We start from the raw sequence: 17848 nt of genomic DNA on the forward strand, positions 1-17848 counted from the left end.
GTGGGTGGATGCACTCAGCTGACAAACACCCTCAGGAATAGCAGAGTGCAATATCTTTTTCAATATTATACCTGCTGTTCAAAGCCATGATTCATCTTGTAAATTAGTACCAAATGAGCGTAGGCTGCAGTTTACAATGCATATCACAGCTCACAGCGGCTTGTACAAACAAAAGATCTTTTCCTTGGAGATGCTCCCTATTAAGATCTCAGTGGTGGCAACAATTGAAGACAAGCCGATCTTGCAAAATGTCATTCTGTGCTGACTGCTCATATGTTGACGTTTGATGAGCATGGATAGACGATAGAGTTTGATGTCCAATTGGGAGATAGAGTGGGCCAGGGGCCCCTCTGTCAGTAAGCTCCAGCTGAAGGAATCCATTTTAGCACCATACTGGGTGAACAGCCAGCCTGTTTCCTATGCTGTATCAGGGCCAAATTACTTCTAAATCCTAATTTTTCTTTCCTACTTTTGTCCCTCCCTTCACCCTTCCTCACTGGAAGCCCTTCCTTTATTTGTTATTCCCCAGTTATATTACAGTAGTGATTTGTTTTTCACCTTTCTCTTTTTGCTTCACTTTGCTTTCCTAGTTTTTGTGAAGTCTGAGGCTTTGGTGTAAGTGAGCAAGGCTTATAAGCACATGTTGTTGACTGCAGCACTGGAACTGGTTGTCCTCTGTCCCCTTATTACCTACCCTTTGGTGGCAGTAAATGTTACTGAAGACTTGTTTTTTTTCCTCAGCTCCATGTGCTCATTTCTCAATTACTTCTGAAGATTTTTCGGTTTCTATCCCTAGTGGGGCCATGATTTCCGTCCTGATTACAAGAGACTGAATGAGCTTCGGAGCAGATTTCCCACGATCCCAATGATGGCCCTGACGGCCACAGCCACACCACGGGTCCAGAAAGATATCCTCAACCAGCTCAAGATGCTAAAGCCTCAAGTGTACGTTCCTTCTTTTCTTGGTGGATGAGAGTGGAGAGAAAGAGTATTATGTTTAGATTAATTAACCATGATCAGATATTCACTTGTTTGCCTTTTGAAATGTCACATTTCAGATTTTGCACTTTGGTGGGTTTTTAGGGAAAACTGAAACAGTTATTTTCTGATTGGTTTTTCTGACACTGGGTAGGAACCAGGGATATAAAACCTCTGCCTGTCTATGACAGAGCTCTCCAGGAATTGAATCTTTGGCCTGAGTGATGTCCTATTGTATCTTAGCAGCAGAATCGTACTATTCTGCAGTATAATACTCCCCTCCTTCTAAGCCCTGATCATCTGCCGTCCTATGAGCAATACCAAAGGACTATTGTAAATGTTTTACGTTTTAATAATTATTGGTGCAACTCTTTTTGTCATTTTCTTTCAGTCGGACAAAAATGTTTAGTTATCAGCACCACCAATTCTTAACACCCAGATTTAACTCTGAATCAAAATTTAATTTAATTTACTTCTCCCAGTGTATCTCCTATCCATTTATCAACAAAAGTTGTAAAGAGAGAGAGGATTGGATTTATATAGTACCTTTCTGATTTTCAGACATCCCAAAGCACATTTCGCTCAATGAAGTGCCTTTTGAAATGCTGTCACTATCATAGGACATTTGGCAACCAATTTGCACATAGCCAGCTCCCACCAACAACATGAAAATGATGGTATAGACTGAGATTTAGGGATGATGTTTAAGGATAAATGGTAGTCTTAGGATACTGAGGTAAATCTCCTGCTCCTCTGATATGTTGAAAGCAATTTTCCTTCAAATCAGCTTCGTTTATTTGACATACATTTCTTTCCCCCCCCCCCGTCTCTAAGAGGTACTCTGTGCTTGTGATGGCACTTGAGCCTTGAGTTAGTAGTTTGTGGCCTTGAAGCTCCACCACAGAAGTTGAGCTTGTAAAGCAAGCTGATATTGCAGGAGCACTGTGCTGATTGGGGTGATGTCTTCCATTAGAGCCACTCAATCAAATCTTGTTTTTGCACCAGAGGGGTATGTTGAAGATCCCATAGCAATATTTGAAATGGAGGAGGTAGTTTTCTCCAGTGCCCGGGCCAATATTTACACCTCAGCTAAACCTGCTAAAAACAGATAAAAATGCAACTTAAAATAAAAGTGAAAATTGCTGGAGAAACTTAGCAGGTCGGGCAATATCTACAGTGAGTGACAAAGTTAATATTTCAGGTCAATGACCTCCACAAAAGCTGCAAACAAATTTTTTCAGCTTTTTTAAATTGGTATTTCAGGTTTCCACCATCTGCAGTTTTTTACTTTTGTAAGAAGTAATTTATTTTGCTGAAGGAGGTGAGAGATGGTTGGCTGATGGTATTCTCATTGGGCTTGGGAGCCAGCTTAATACATTGGAGGTGTGGGGTCGAGTCTTACACACAGCATCTGGTGGAACTTGAATTCAATTAATTAATACTCAACACACAATGGGTGGTAGATACTTGAAACTGTCTTCCACAAATTGCAGTTGCTGGGTCAGGGTTGATCATTTTAAATGTAAGAGAGTATCTTTGCATAACTAAAACTTTATCGAAGAAATATGAGCCATTGGCAGGAATGTGAAGTTAGACTGCAGATCAGCCACAATTTCGTTGAATAATGAAAAGGATTGAGGGACTGATTGGCTTGCTCCCATTCTTATGTTGCTTCCTATAAGAAAATTAGCTACCATTTTTACCATTGTAACTAGACCATAAATAATTAACTGATAGTGAAGTGTTATTTCCGGACATCCTGAGGATCCAAAGAGTTTTATTTAAGTGTCAACCTGCTTTTTTTTTTAACTCCACCTGATTGCGTGATCTAGCGGTATATCTGGCTACTAACATACATCAAGGAATAGTTAAGGGGATGTGAACCTACAGTTTCCCTCCTCATCTTGATGGGTAAAGTATCCTACTTTTATGTGTCCCGCAATGAAGTAACTGACGTTGGGAAGTTGACCATATAGGGAATTATTTGATGTGTCGTACAGCACAACCTCGATTATCTGAAAGGGACAGGCGGGGAATGTTTTGTTCAGGTAACTGATCGTTTGGATAACTGATCAGATCATAAACAAGCGGTAATTTATGGATGCCGATTATCCGAACATGCCTTGGTTATCTGGCAATACACGCCATAATGCCCTTTAGCTGATAACTGAATGCTGGGTTGTCTAATGCCTTTTTTACGGGATCCTGAGATCTTGTTCGGATAATCGAAAATTCAGATAATTGATGTTCTGATGACCAAGGCTGTACTGTATTCCTACAGTTTTGTACATTCTGTACAAGCTACTGAGAGTCGGCTAACACTTCTGTTATACGGAGTTCTGGTACTGAGGTTTCATGTTGAAATTCTGCAGGTTCACCATGAGCTTCAACAGACACAACTTGAAATATGAGGTCCTGCCAAAAAAGCCGAAGAAGATTGCTGAAGATTGCATTGAGTGGATCCAGAGGAACTATCCACGTAAGCATCAATTGAGTAATGCACTCCTCTCCTGTAGCTCCCTGTATAGAGCTAAACATTTCTGACATTTCAACCAATCGTTTGTACAGTTAGGGCTAAATATTTATATGGGTGATGTGACACTCTGACGTGACTGTATCGGTTGTGGTAATCTAATAGATCATCACTGGTCACATTGTGTGAGGAAACTTAGTTGTAGCCTGTATAAAGTTGTGAACCTGCCAACCTTTGCACAGGTAACTATGTCTCATGGAAAATGTTAAAAACAGTAACACCCCTCCTTTAGCATCCATCTATGGGAAAATGCATAGTGGATGAGTGTAATGTGGATAAATGTGAGATTATTCACTTTGATAACAAAAACAGTAGGGCAGATGATTATCTGAACAATGATAGATTGGGAAAGGGGGAGGTACAACAAGACCTGGGTGGCCTTGCTCACCAGTCGCTGGAAGTGAGCATGCAGCTGCAGCAGGAGATGAAGGTAAATGGTATTTTGGCTTTCATAGAAAGAGGATTTGAGTACTGGAACAGGGGCATCTTGCTGCAGATGCTCAGGGATTTGGTGAGAACTCACTGGGAGTATTATGTGCAGTTTTGGTCTTCTTATTTGAACAAGGTTATGGAGGCATTGTGAAGAGAATTTACCAGACTGAGTCCTGGGATAGCAGGGCGAAGAGAAACTGGATGGGACAGGACTATGTTCACTGGAGTTTAGAAGAATGGAGGGGAATCTCATAGAAACCTATAAAATTCTAACAGAACTAAACAGGGGAACATCCATCCAGCATTTCCTCATGACTGGGGAGACCAGAACCAGGGCTCATGGTTTAAGGATATAGGTAAGCCATTTAGGACTAGGGTGAGATCTATCTTCTCCCAGAGTGTGGAATGCTCTGCCATGGAAAGCAGTTATGGCCAAAACATTGAATATTTTCAAGAAGGCGTTTGACATAATTCTTAAGGCTAAAGGGATTGGAGAGAAAGTGGGAACTGGGTACTGAGTAGGGATGGTCAGCCAGGATTGTAATGAATGGTGGAGCAGACTTGAAGGGCCAAATAGCCTACTCTTATTTTCGATGTTTCTTTGTTTGAGATGTATATAACTAAATAGTTATCCACCAAATTACTCATTGTATGATTTGGCTGTAAACAAAATAACTTACATATTTTACTGGTGGAAACAGCAGCTGTGCTTTGCAGTAATTTAATTTCTGTAAAGTTTGTTCACTTTATTGCGTCTGTCATGTTCTCTCTGTATCACTTATATTAAACTTATTTAATATTCAGTCAATATTTTTACAATAGATCACTTTGCTATTGACTTTCCTTTAATTTGCAATGTAGTGTGAGTCACATTACACCTGCTGTTGAGGAAGCTAGAACTAACTATTTTGATTACAGGTTTGTAAGTAAAAACACCTTACTGAATTGGGCAGAGGAATGAGTTCTAAGTTGATAATGTAATGATGAACTGGACATGTTTCCCACCGCTGTCGCCTGTACACAAATTAGATTCTATGAAGCACAGATATTGTTGTGAAGTTGACTAAAACATGGTTTGCATTCTGTTTTACCCCTCCTGTGCACTGCGGTATGTTGAAGTGGTTTTCAATGTATAATCACAAAAAGCTAATTCAATCTTTATTTCCACAGTTGCCAAGTGTTTAAAACTCAAACTTGATGTTACAGAGAGTTGTTAACCTTTGGTTAAATGTATTCCTGAGGGTTTTATCACATCACACATGCCTCCATCCTCCCCTCCTCCAGATTGCCACTTGACCTGTTCATCCCCACATTGCCCTGCCCTGCACTCTCTCTGTTGGTTACTCTACCAATCCATTTTCATACAGCTCCAACTCCCATTTCAATAGCAAGCAAAACCTAATTGAACGAGTCTAGACATAGTTACTTACTTCCAATATTACTATAACATTTAGATAGAAATGGAAACAAACTTTTTTTTTGTTAATTCCTGTTTTACTTTGCATTAGAATTTTATGAACAGCAGAGATTAACACGTTGTGGAGACTTGAGGCCAATTCTGGAGAGTTGGTAACCCCAGTCAAGGCTGAACACGAGGCACTCAGCTTCAGGTGGAAACTGGCTGGTAGAGTGCACAGAAGTGTTCAAACTCAGCCATGCAAGAACATTGCTGTCTAACATTTGGTGACGTTCCCACTAAGAGTCCTGGCTTCTTGGGAAGTCAAATGTTTAGTCTTAAAAATGTTACTTGGGATTTATCATCAAATCTTGGAGGATGGTCAATCCTTGTTTCATAGAATAGGTACTTGCTGATTTACCTCACCTTTTGATGATGCTCAACAAACTAAAGGACCTTCATCTTTTTAAACAAAACAGCTCAGTCCTGCACTAACTCTCCATTTCCATCATTAACAGGCGACTCGGGGATTATTTATTGTTTGTCACGGCATGAATGTGACACAGTGGCTGAAAGACTGAGGAGAAATGGAATAGCTGCAATGGCCTATCACGCTGGCCTTCAGGATTCCAACAGGGATTTCATACAAAACAAGTGGATTAACCAGGAAGACTGCCAGGTAAGGAGCCCTTAAAATTCAGGCACAATTATCTTCCTTGTTTGGTGGGTTTGGTTCTTCATGCACCATACCTTCTGTTTCTCAATCCGCCTCTGAATGATAACAATTTCTGTCTATCTGACTGTCCATTCCCCTCATGATTTTGAACATCTCTATTAAATCAATTCTCAACCTTGTCTTCTCTGACTTCATAGAATGATGCAGATAGGAGGTGGTCATTTGGCTTACTGTGTTTCTGCTGGATCTGTGAGAGGGTTGTTCAATTAATTCCACTACCAGAAGCATTTTTTACAAAGTCCCCTTTGAAAATTACTACTAAATCTGTTTATATTGCCCATTCAGGCAGTATGTTCCAGATTGTAACAACTTGCTGCATAAAAATAATTCTCCTTACCTTCCACCTGTTTCTTTTGCCAATTTCCTTAAATCTGTGTACCCTGCCTATTGACCATTTAGTCAAGAAATAGAGTAAGCCAAGAAAGACCATCGACTCCTTAATTTTGAACGTCTCCCCTTCACCTTCTATGCTCCAAGGAGAGCAACCAGTTTCATATAGCTGAAGTATTTCAGTCCTGCAAAATCTAAGTTGCCAGTAATCTTATTTTAAGGGAAGTTGGTCTTGTGCAATGATTTTTTTGCAGAAGCCAAGGATATAACTTTGAAACCTGATGTAAAATTTGCCTTATTTTATTTTACATTCATATTTTAATAAATATTGCTAAGCTGAATAATATGTAAAAGGAGATGATTATGAGAATTGAAGGCAGTTAGAATGAACAGTTCCTCTGCTTATGTAAACTCATTCTTAAACTATGTGTACCCACCAGGTGATTTGTGCCACCATTGCCTTTGGAATGGGGATAGATAAACCAGATGTTCGCTATGTGATCCATGCCACACTGCCCAAGTCGATGGAAGGATATTACCAGGAGTCGGGTCGTGCTGGGAGGGATGGCGAAACGTCCCATTGTGTCCTTTTCTACAGTTACAGTGATGTCACCAGGATCAGGCGCATTATCCAAAGTGAGTGAGCAATCAGTGTGAATGATGTCTGAGAGGATAATAGGATTAAAATATTACTTGTAGCTAAAGCAAGTCACAGTGTGTCTGAGTCATAGTCTGGTATTGTATTCACCTGCTCAAGGTGTGTTTAATACACTGGGATTCCATTAGGGCACCTGAAAATTATTAACCACAACTGGGGTAAGAATGTCTCTTAGAATCTCCATTCACTGATTGTGACTAAACTCAATCGTTGAGACTCCTTGTATGAGTTGGTGATAGACAATGGTGACGTATTGTGCTTCCTGCACTGGCCTAGTGTTTTAAGGCCCTAGTATAGCATTGACTTGCAGACATGCAGTGCCCAGGTTCAAATGTGGGTTTGTGTGGAGTGAGCGAATCTCACTTGGGACCTCAATGCTTCAGTTGGCATCGTGCCTTTGGGTGTAACAGGTGTACACATCACCAATGATCATACTTTTAATTGCATTGGGAAGACTTTAGGTTTGAAAAGGCACTTTTAAAATGGCACCTCTTTTTGTCTTTTCTATCCATTTTCCAATGAGACTATCCATGTGTTAGGGATGCAGTATAGAAATTAGAAAGTCAAGATTAGAGTGGTGCTGGAAAAGAACAGCAGATCAGGCAGCATCCGAGGAAAATTGATTTTTCGGGCAGGAACTCTTCCTTCTTCCTGAGGAATGGCTCCTGTCCGAAACATCAATTTTCCTGCTCCTCGGATGTTGCCTGACCTGCTGTGCTTTTTCAACACCACTCTAATCTTGACTCTAACCTCCAGCATCTGCAGTGCTCGCTTTTGCCTATAGGAGTGAGAAAGTCTTGTTACAACTATGTGAGACATTGGTATCACCACACTTAGACCAGAGTGTATGACTTGGTCTCCTTGTTTAAGGAAGTCAGTACTTTGTTTAGAGGCAATTCATGGGAGTTTCGTCAATGATTTTTAGGAATAAAGCATGCCTTATGAGGAGAGTTGGAGCAGGTTGGGCCTGGATTCACTGTAATTCAGAAAAAAATGAGTGGTGAGTTAATCACAACATTGAAATTCCAAGGGAGCTTGGCCACTGAATGTTTCCCCTGAGTGGGAATTCTAGAACTAGGTAATACTGTTTGAAAATAAGGGGTCTCCCATTTATGACGCAAGAAAGAAAAACAGTTGAATTAATGGAATCCCATTGATCGTATAAATTGCTCTTCAGGATTTTTTAAAGTCAAAAATTTATTTTTTCTTTTCTGGCTTTTCTTTTGCCCCCTCAATCCAATTTTTCTTTCCCTTTTTATTTCTCTCTCTGCCTGATTTGACTCTAATTCTTCCAAGTTCTGTCTCTGCCCTTCTCTTTCTCTTTGACCTCCATTGTTATGGAGACAGTTGATTCATTCGCTGAAGTCTTGATGACCTGCTTATCTGAATTCATCTCGCACTTCCAGTAATTTGTGCAGTAAATGTTGTTTGAGTTAAAGAATGAGAAAAGCTTCTAATAAATAGAACAAGCTGTGAGATTCTGCACCTGCAGCAAATTCCAGACCATTGTTTTCTTGATGTAATGTTGCAGTTTCTATTAACCTGATCTAACAAAGTGCCCTGTATTCTACAGTGGAGAAGGATGGGAACCAGTTCACCAAACAGACCCACTTCAATAATTTATATAACATGGTCCATTATTGTGAGAATGTGGTGGAGTGCCGCAGGATACAGCTGCTGGCATACTTTGGGGAAAATGGCTTTAATTCCCAGTTTTGCAAAGAACACCCAGAAGTGGCTTGTGACAACTGCCTCCGGAAGAAAGTAAGTTCAGTTGAAATGCTAGTTACTCTGTTCCTATCCTGAAATGTGAATTAGTTACTTTTTAAAGAAATAACCTTCTTGTCTCCTTTTTGGTAGAATTACAAGACCAGGAATGTCACGGACGAAGTGAAGAACATTGTGCAATTTGTTCAGAAGCATTGTGCTAGTGCCAATGGACGGATACACAGTGCAAGCCAGCCATCCAGCAGGCTCACTTTGAACATGCTCGTTGATATCTTCCTCGGTGAGTGTAGATCATTTACAGGGACTCAAGAACAGGAAGCTCTCTGCTTCCTGACTGTTTGAGTATGTCAGGGTGGAGAGAGGATATTTGAACACTAAATGATAAGCTAAGGTGGCATCATATAGACTCTTGTAATGTTAATCCGCAAAGAACTTTCCTTTTAACAAAGACCGCTGCAGCACAGGAACAGGCCATTTGGCCCTCCAGGCCTGCGCTGACCTATTTTGCCCTTCCATATTAAAACTTACAGGATCTATAACTCTCTGGTCCCTTTCTGTTAGTCCAGGTGCTTCTTGAATGCTGCTATTCCACCTTGCTCTCAATGTGGCTGCATATTTCCCTTGCTGAATTTGTTCGTTTGTTCTCACTCATGTTTAAGTGCTGTTCCACTGTCTCATCTTATCACTACCTCGAGATAACCTGAGTACTTTATAGCTGATGGATTGGTTTAAATTGCCACCCATGTTAGTGTGTGGGGAAATGCAGCAGCTGCTTGTTCCACACATGGTTTCCAATAGAAGGACCAGAATGACTCCGTAATCTGTTGAGTGGTGTTGGTCAGAGCCCTCTGCCCTCACCAAGCTGTGGGATCTGAGATACCAGCATGATCCTCCATGTGTTTGTAGATGTTGGGGAGAGGTTGATGGTGGTGAGGTGTGAGATACAAGATACCAGCCGTGCTTGTTAAAGCAATTACCCATTGTCAGTGAAATGGATTATCTGGCTGTAATGTTTGTTGCTGTTTGCGAGAGGCTGCTGAACATACAAGTTGCTATTTTCCCTATGTAACAACACTAACTTAATTTCAAAGTTATTTTATTGGCTGCAAAATGTGCAATGAACCTAAAAGTGTTGTATAAATGCAAATTCTCTTCTTCATAATGCATCAGTGAGAGGAGATAGGATTAAAGGCATGAGGAAGAGCAAATATTAACTTTCAAACCTCTCTGCCTGGAGGTCAGTGTTGAGTGGGGTCAGGGCTCTGTTCTTGGGCCTCTGCTCTTTGTAGTTTTTATGAATGACTTGGATGAGGAGGTTGAGGGGTGGGTTAGTAAATTTGCAGATGACACAAAGGTTGGCGGTATTGTCGATAGTATAGAGGGCTGCTGCAGAGTGACATAGACAGGATGCAGAGCTGGGCTGAGAAATGGCAAATGGAGTTCAAACTGGTTAAGTGAGAGGTGATGTATTTTGGAAGGTCGAACTCGAATGCTGAATATTAGGTTAAAGACAGGATTCTTGGCAGTGTGGAGGAACAGAGGGATCTGGATGTGCAAGTACATAGATCCCTCAAACTTGCCATCCAAGTGGATTGGTTTGTTAAGAAAGCATATGGTGTTTTGGCTTTCATTAACAGGGGGATTGAGTTTAAGAGCCGCAAGGTTTTGCTACAAGTCCCTGGTGAGGCCACGCTTGGAATATTGTGTCCAGTTCTGGTCACTATAGGAAAGATACAGAGGCTTTGGAGAGGGTGCAAAGAAGGTTTACCAGGATGCTGCCTGGACTGGAGGGCTTGCCGTATGAAGAGAGGTTTACTAAGCTTGGCCTTCTCTTTCCGGCGAGAAGGAGGAAGAGAGGTGACCTGATCCAGGTGTACAAGATAATGAGAGGAACAGGTAGTCAATAGCCAGAGACTTTTCCCCAAGGCAGGATTGACGGGTACAAGGGGTCATAGTTTTAAGATATTAGGAGGAAGGTATAGAGGGGACATCAGAGGTAGATTCTTTACGCAGAGAGTTGTGAATGCATGGACTGCGTTGCCAGCAGTGGTGATGGAAGCGAAGTCATTGGGGACATTTAAGTGCCTGCTGGACATGCACATGGATAGCAGTGAATTGAGGGGTGTGTAGGTTAAGTTATTTTATTTTAGATTAGGATTAATCCTCGGCACATCATCGTGGGCCAAAGGGCCTGTTCTGTGCTGTACTTTTCTATGTTTGTCAAAAACTCCATGTGGGGTTGTAGTTCTGAACTATGTGGGCATCCCCTTCCTTTCCCTGAATCTGCGACACTTTAGATCTTTTCAAGATACGTTGTCAGTTGTAAATTCTTTCTCTAAAGCTCTGTGTGAATTTATTCTCACAAAGATGCTCAAAGCTGACTGAACTTCTCACTAGGTTGCAAGAATGCCAGGATCCAGTCTGGTATCTTTGGGTCAGGAGCTGCCTATTCCCGTCACAATGTAGAACGATTGTTTCGAAAGTTGGTGCTGGATAGAATTCTTCGTGAGGATCTGTACATCACAGCCAATGACCAAGCAGTTGCTTATGTGACTGCTGGAGAGAAAGCTCAGCAAGTTCTGAAGGGCTTGCTCCAGGTACATTAATTTTTATCTTAATTCATATATTTGGTCTGCTGTGTTGACACTTACATTCTCATATATGTTTGACCACCCGATTATGTCCAAAGAGATAATGTAGAACACAGGGACGGGTCCTTTGGCCCACGATATTGTGCTGATCATGATGCCAAATGAAACTAATCCCTTCTGCATCAACTTGGTCCATATCCCTCCATTCCTTGCATATTCATGTGCTTATCTAAAAGTCCCTTTAATGCCCTCATCGTACCTGCCTCCATCACCATCCCTGGCAGTGCGTCCCACACTCCTATCACTCTGTGTAAAAAAAAAACTTACCCCTCACATCTCCTTTGAACTTGCCCCCTCTCACCTTAAATGCATGCCCCCCACCCCCCAGTATTAGACATTTCTGCTCTAATTTATTGACTAAAGAGTCTTGACATGATGTGACACTGGTTAACTGCGAGGAATTTATTCTCTAATTGTAGGTGGACTTTCAGGAGACCGATAATGCCAGCAGCATCAGGAAACAGAGGAATTCGATGGCAAAGAATGTTTCTAAACGGGAGGAGATGGTTAAGCAATGTCTTACTGATCTCACTGAACTTTGCAAGAAACTGGGCAAAACCTTTGGTGTCCATTACTTTAACATTTTTAACACTGCCACCATCAAAAGGATTGCAGGTAAATTTGAAAAACTAATAACTGACGTGACGCATTAGAAAAAGCAAAGATTCCTCTTTTGTGATTCCGATATTATGAACTTGAGCAGGATTTCACTGCCACCTGGAAATATATTGTGGCCTGTAAATCTCTTGCTATTCAGTGCCATTCCTGATGTGAGGGTTCTCCTGAAAGAAAAAGAAAAGTTTGTATTTATCTGATATCTTTCACCACCTCAGTTTGTGACAAAGCACTCTACAGCCAGTGAAGCACATTTTGAAGTCTTGTCACTGTCCTATAGCAACCAATTAAACACATCTAGTTCCCATGCAAAGGAATGTGTTAGCAAGCCAGAAAGCAGCATTGATTGTGGAGTATACAAGGTTGTCAGGGCACCAGGGAGAACTCCCCTATCTTCAAGATTAGTACCTCAGGATCCTTTCCAGCTCCCTGATTGAGCAAGTTCCTCAGTGATACAGCTATGGTTCAGGAGATATCATTGTCAACTCAGAGTCGAGAGTTTTAGGTTCAAGTCCCATACCAGGCTGACACAACAATGCAGCACTGAGGGAATACTTTCTGGTAAGATGTTAAACCAAGGTGCTGTCTGCCTTTTCCAATTCCATGGCAGTGTTTCAAAGTAAAGCAGCTGCAGCAGTTATCCCTACTGTCCTCACCAGAATCAGTATCACGATGGCCTGATCATTATTGCATTGCTCTTGTAGAGACTTGCTATGTACACTTTGGTTGCTGTATTTGTTACATTACAATAGTGACTGTGTTTCAAAGTATTTTAGTGGCTGTACAACACTTTGGGATGTTCTGTGACTGTGAAAAATGCTACACAAATGTACATTTTCTTAGGATTATCTAGGATCGTGATTCTATCTTCTCTACCTACCATACCCTTCTCCACACTAATGCAAAATATTTGCTTACTCTCTCCCCATCTCCTGACTCTCCACACATAGGCTGCCTTGTTGATCTTTCAGAAGCCCTATTCTCTCCCTAGTTACCCTTTTGTCCTTGATGTGTTTGTAAAAACCCTTTGGATTCTACTTAACCCTATTTGCCAAAGTTATCTTATGTCCCCTTTTTGCCCTCCTGATTTCCCCCTTAAGTATACTCTTACTGTCCTTATACTCTTCTGAGGATTCACTCGATCTATCCTGTCTATACCTGACATATGCTTCCTTCTTTTTCTTAACCAAACCCTCAATTCTCTCGTCATCCAGCATTCCCTATACCTACCAGTCTTCCCTTTCACCCTGACAGGAATATACTGTCTCTGGATTCTTGTTATCTCATTTGAAGGCTTCCCATTTTCCAGCCGTCCCTTTAACTGCGAACATCTGCCTCCAATCAGCTTTTGAAGGTTCTTGCCTAACACCGTCAAAATTAACCTTGCTCCAATTTCGAACTTCAACTTTTAGATCCGGTCTATCCTTTTCCATCACTATTTTAAAGCTAATAGAATTGTGGTCATTGGCCTCAAAGTGCTCCCCAACTGATTCCTCAGTCACCTGCCCTGCCTTATTTCTCAAGAGTAGGTCAAGTTTTGCACCACCTCTAGTAGGAACATCCACATACTGAATCAGAAACTTTTCTTATGTACACTTAATAAATTGCTCTACATCTAAGCTCCTAACACTATGGCAGTCCCAGTCTATGTTTGAAAAGTTAAAATCCCCTACCATAACCACCCTATTATTCTTTCAGATAACTTTTAGGGAAATCTGCTGTCCAGGTCTCATCTCCAGACCCATGGCCATGAGAATCTTGACTCTTAACTGCCCTTTGTAATGGTCTAGGAAACTGCTGAATTCAAGGTCGATTAGTGTTGGGTAACCAATGCTGGCCTTGCCAGTGATGCCTCATTGTGTGAAATGACAAATACAAAGTGGGAGTATCCGCCTGGATTTTGTGGTCAAGGCTGTTCTGTTGTCACGATAGTCAGTGTCTTCAGAGATAATGAGATGGTAATGACAGTCAGCAGTTTGAATACCCTTCAACTCAATGTAAAAACCCTTCACTTTCATATTTCTCTGAATGCTGGTTGAATATTCATCATGCACTCAACAACTTGTATTTTATGACAGGGCAGAGCCTGTGTTTAACATTGATCTGAATGATTAGTTTGCTCTTGCTTCACAACTTAGCTTCGCAAAACATCAGTCAAACCTTCTGTTTATTTTTGCAAAAGTAAATGGCTAAGTTGAAGCTGCAAAGAAACAAAAGAAAAAATAATTGGAACAAAGTTATCAATAGTTGAGATCCCGACAGGAAAATGTGTAGTTTCTGTTTCCAAGCAATTAGTTCAGCACAAAGGTCCCAGTTGCTTTTGAGGTTCTCAGTATTTGGGCTGGATCTGAAGCACAATCAGGTCAGCTATGATCTTATTGAATGGCGGAGCAAACCTGGAGACCCAAATAGCCTCCTCCTGCCCCTAATACATGTAAAGGATGTTAACATGTTGGATGTGTTTTCTGCAGAGTCACTGTCATCGGACCCTGAAGTCCTTCTGCAGATTGACGGAGTCACCGAGGACAAATTGGATAAATATGGAGGTGAACTTATCGAAGTTCTCCAGAAGTACTCTGAATGGCAGTTGCCAGGTAAAGGCAAGTCTCTCCCACTTACGGGTAAAGAATCTTCAATAGAAAGTAAGGTGCCTTTCTTAACCCATCCCCAAGTGTAATTGAGCGCTAAAGTACTTTCAGTGCAGCTGTGGTTTTATTTGGAGAGGAATAATAAGGTTTCATACTGTTTCACTAATCGAGTTCTCAATGCCACAAAGGACTCCACTTTTATATATACGCAAGTTCACAGAAAGTCACAATGCAGCGTGCCAAGGCTGTTTAAAAACAACCGCAATACAAACACACTAATGTATTTATTGAGGGGTACAACTGAAAGCAGAGACATAGTGTTTTATCATACTGAGCATCTAGTCTGGGCTGTAAAAGCAATGTGCGTGTCTGTGCACCCTAAGGAGAGAGCTCACCACCTTCACCAGGACAATTAGGAATAAATGCTGACTCAGTCAATGACACTCCCATTCCATCAATGAATAAAAAGGTGCAAAATGCTAGAAATTTCACAAGGATGACACAAAGATATAAGGTTATACCAATCAGGAAAAACTAAACAGGCCGTATTCCTTACTCAGCTTGATTTGATTTTATCATTGTATTCAATCCTGTTACAATCTCAGTGTAGAAAAATGATTTCCACCCGTGGAGGCATCTAAAACCAGGGATCATGCATAAAAGCTAGTCACTAATAAATCCAATAAGCTATTCATGAGAATCTTATTCAACTACAGAGTGATGAGAATGTAGACCTCGCTACCACTGAATAATTGAAACAAATAGAATTAATAAACATGAAGAAGCACTGCGGATGCTGGAAATCAGAAACAAAAACAGAAAGTGCTGGAAAGACCTCAGCAGGTCTGGCAGCATCTGTGGAAAGAAATCAGAGTTCAGTGGACCCAAAACGTTAACTCTGTTTCTCTCCACAGATGCTGCCAAACTATTGAGCTTTTCTAGCAATTTCTGGTTTTGTTTCTGAAGGAGATAAGACTGTGTAGAAAGACATGTTGAATGTCTCACTTGTCTCCCTTCCAGCAAGCATCACAATAACCTGCATTTATTAAACCCGTTTCATGTAGTGAAACATCCCAAGGTGCTTCATGGAAATGTCAACAGTCAAAAACAATTGGGATTTTTTGGGGGGGGAGACCAAAAGCTTGGTCAAAGAGGTCACTTTTAAGATGTCTCTTAAATGAGGTGAGAGGTCCTAGAACCGAAGTACGCGAAGGTCATGGCAATAATTAAAATTGGAGATGTGCGAGAGACCAGAATTAGAGAATTGCGGAGATTCTTTTTGAAAGGGCTGAAAGATGTCACAAAGATAGGATAAGGCTATGGGGTTGGCATTTGTAGATAAGGATGAGAATATTCAAAGTTGAGGCATTACCAAACTGGGAGCCTGTGTAGCCAAGTGAATACTTGGGAGAGTGGTGATGATAGGTAAATGGGGGTTGGTACAGGTTCATATCCAGGCAGCAGAGTTTTGGATGAGCTTGAATTTATAGAGAATCAGAGATTGAGCTCCTCCTCTTGTGAGTGGAAGAGATTATGTCGGCGATGTTCACTCTGTAAACGTCTTTCCCCTTTCCTATTTCCCAATCCGTTTACAGAGGAGGAAGCATTTGAAGCTAGAACTTCTGACAGTTGGATAGACTGTGGAAAATCTCAGGAGGAGGAGGAGCAGTGCGAGGAAACCTCGGTGTACTTCAATAAAAGCAAAAATACCAACAGCAGAAAACGGAAAAAAGGATCCTATTACAGAAGGACAAAGAAAAGGAAAACTGGATACAATAACCAGCAGTCTTCAAAAAGGTTCGCATCCAATTTCAGATCATTATTCCTCACTTCACAACCTAGTTCTGCTGTTAAATATAAGTGTCTTATCAGCTGTGTGTGTGTGTGTGAGATACCATTATCTGTTTGAAGTACATTTAAAGTCATGCACAGGATCAGAAAAAGGATAGGTTTGGGGATCTTGAATCAAGACCACTGCAGTTGTTGTTAAGAGTGGTTCAATATTGTGTGAGGGAGTGTGGTTCTGAGGACTCTTGTGTTCTGTGATTTTGGTGAAAAATAACAAAGGATTTCATGCTGCAACAGCCTTAACGAGGGATAATGGAAGATTGTGTCCAGTTGGGATGTGAATTGCCATCGAGTCCATGAGAATGCAATTTGTAGGGATAAAGAAGGAAACGTGATATAAAACCAAAGAAAGGAGGAAGGAACCAAAACATGTAGAGCAAGATGGAAGCAGAGTCATGGTCAAACATTGTTGAACTTCCTTATATGGTAGAAAGCTGTAGAAAGATGTAACACCGTCCCTTTCAACTCTGCCTCTACTCAACTCAGCATTGGGATCAATAACGACCATAATCTCTCCCTCCAATCTTATTCCAATGACACAAGGATGAGACATTTAAAATGGAGGTGCTGCCAGATAGTGAGCCAGGGGAGGTCAGTGAGTGTGGATGGTGAAGGCAGGGAGGAATGGGTGACTGGGACTAGATCCGAATTAGGATAGTGACAGCACTTTTCGAATTAGCTCAGATTTGTAGAGGTTAGTGTTAGGAATGAATTTGCACAGTGAGTAATTCCGTGCTGAAGTCTTAACTGAGCAGTAAATATCCCCATTCCATAGCAGTGTGTTCAGGGACTAATGTTCCTAAGCAATGGGAAGTTCATTCAGAGGTTCAGGACACCCTAAGTCCAACATTCCCAGCTGAAACCTGGGCCTGCCAATAAATCCCTTCTCATAAACTCAAGACGCCTCCTGTTGACAAGTCCATTGTGGTTCTCCTGGAGCTATGCTGACCTTTTCATCAGCTCCATTAACCATTTACCAACCCTCAACAGTGTTTAATCTGACACATCTACACCCAAACATATGTACACACCTACACCTACAGCCAAACACACCTATACACATCTACATACACCTCTACCTACGCCCAGATGCAATCCAACACCCAGCTACACCTACACAATCCACACCTACACCCAGACACACATTCAGCCATTGCTCTAGAATCTTGGGCTAACACAGGCTTTTAAGAGGTAAAAATAATGACTGCAGATGCTGGAAACCAGATTCTGGATCAGTGGTGCTGGAAGAGCACAGCAATTCAGGCAGCATCCGACGAGCAGCAAAATCGACGTTTCGGGCAATAGCCCTTCATCAGGAATAAAGGCAGAGAGCCTGAAGCGTGGAGAGATAAGCT

General features: G+C 41.3%; 1 protein-coding gene across 4 annotated transcripts in view; it reads left to right on the forward strand.

The window, feature by feature from the left end:
- Positions 1 to 17848, forward strand: part of blm (BLM RecQ like helicase) — a 57624-nt gene that overhangs the window by 35142 nt on the left and 4634 nt on the right. For 3 of the 4 annotated variants that reach the window (XM_043677103.1, XM_043677102.1, XM_043677106.1), the window contains 10 exons: positions 797 to 945; positions 3351 to 3457; positions 5858 to 6018; positions 6846 to 7041; positions 8637 to 8827; positions 8924 to 9071; positions 11189 to 11388; positions 11862 to 12057; positions 14529 to 14657; positions 16241 to 16442. In XM_043677103.1, the coding sequence (XP_043533038.1) occupies positions 797 to 945; positions 3351 to 3457; positions 5858 to 6018; positions 6846 to 7041; positions 8637 to 8827; positions 8924 to 9071; positions 11189 to 11388; positions 11862 to 12057; positions 14529 to 14657; positions 16241 to 16442 (1679 nt within the window). The remainder of the gene's footprint in view (positions 1 to 796; positions 946 to 3350; positions 3458 to 5857; positions 6019 to 6845; positions 7042 to 8636; positions 8828 to 8923; positions 9072 to 11188; positions 11389 to 11861; positions 12058 to 14528; positions 14658 to 16240; positions 16443 to 17848) is intronic. The other variant, XM_043677105.1, reaches the window with a different exon arrangement.

This window comes from Chiloscyllium plagiosum, chromosome 36, assembly GCF_004010195.1.
Source record: "Chiloscyllium plagiosum isolate BGI_BamShark_2017 chromosome 36, ASM401019v2, whole genome shotgun sequence".
Taxonomy (NCBI): Eukaryota; Metazoa; Chordata; class Chondrichthyes; order Orectolobiformes; family Hemiscylliidae; genus Chiloscyllium; species Chiloscyllium plagiosum.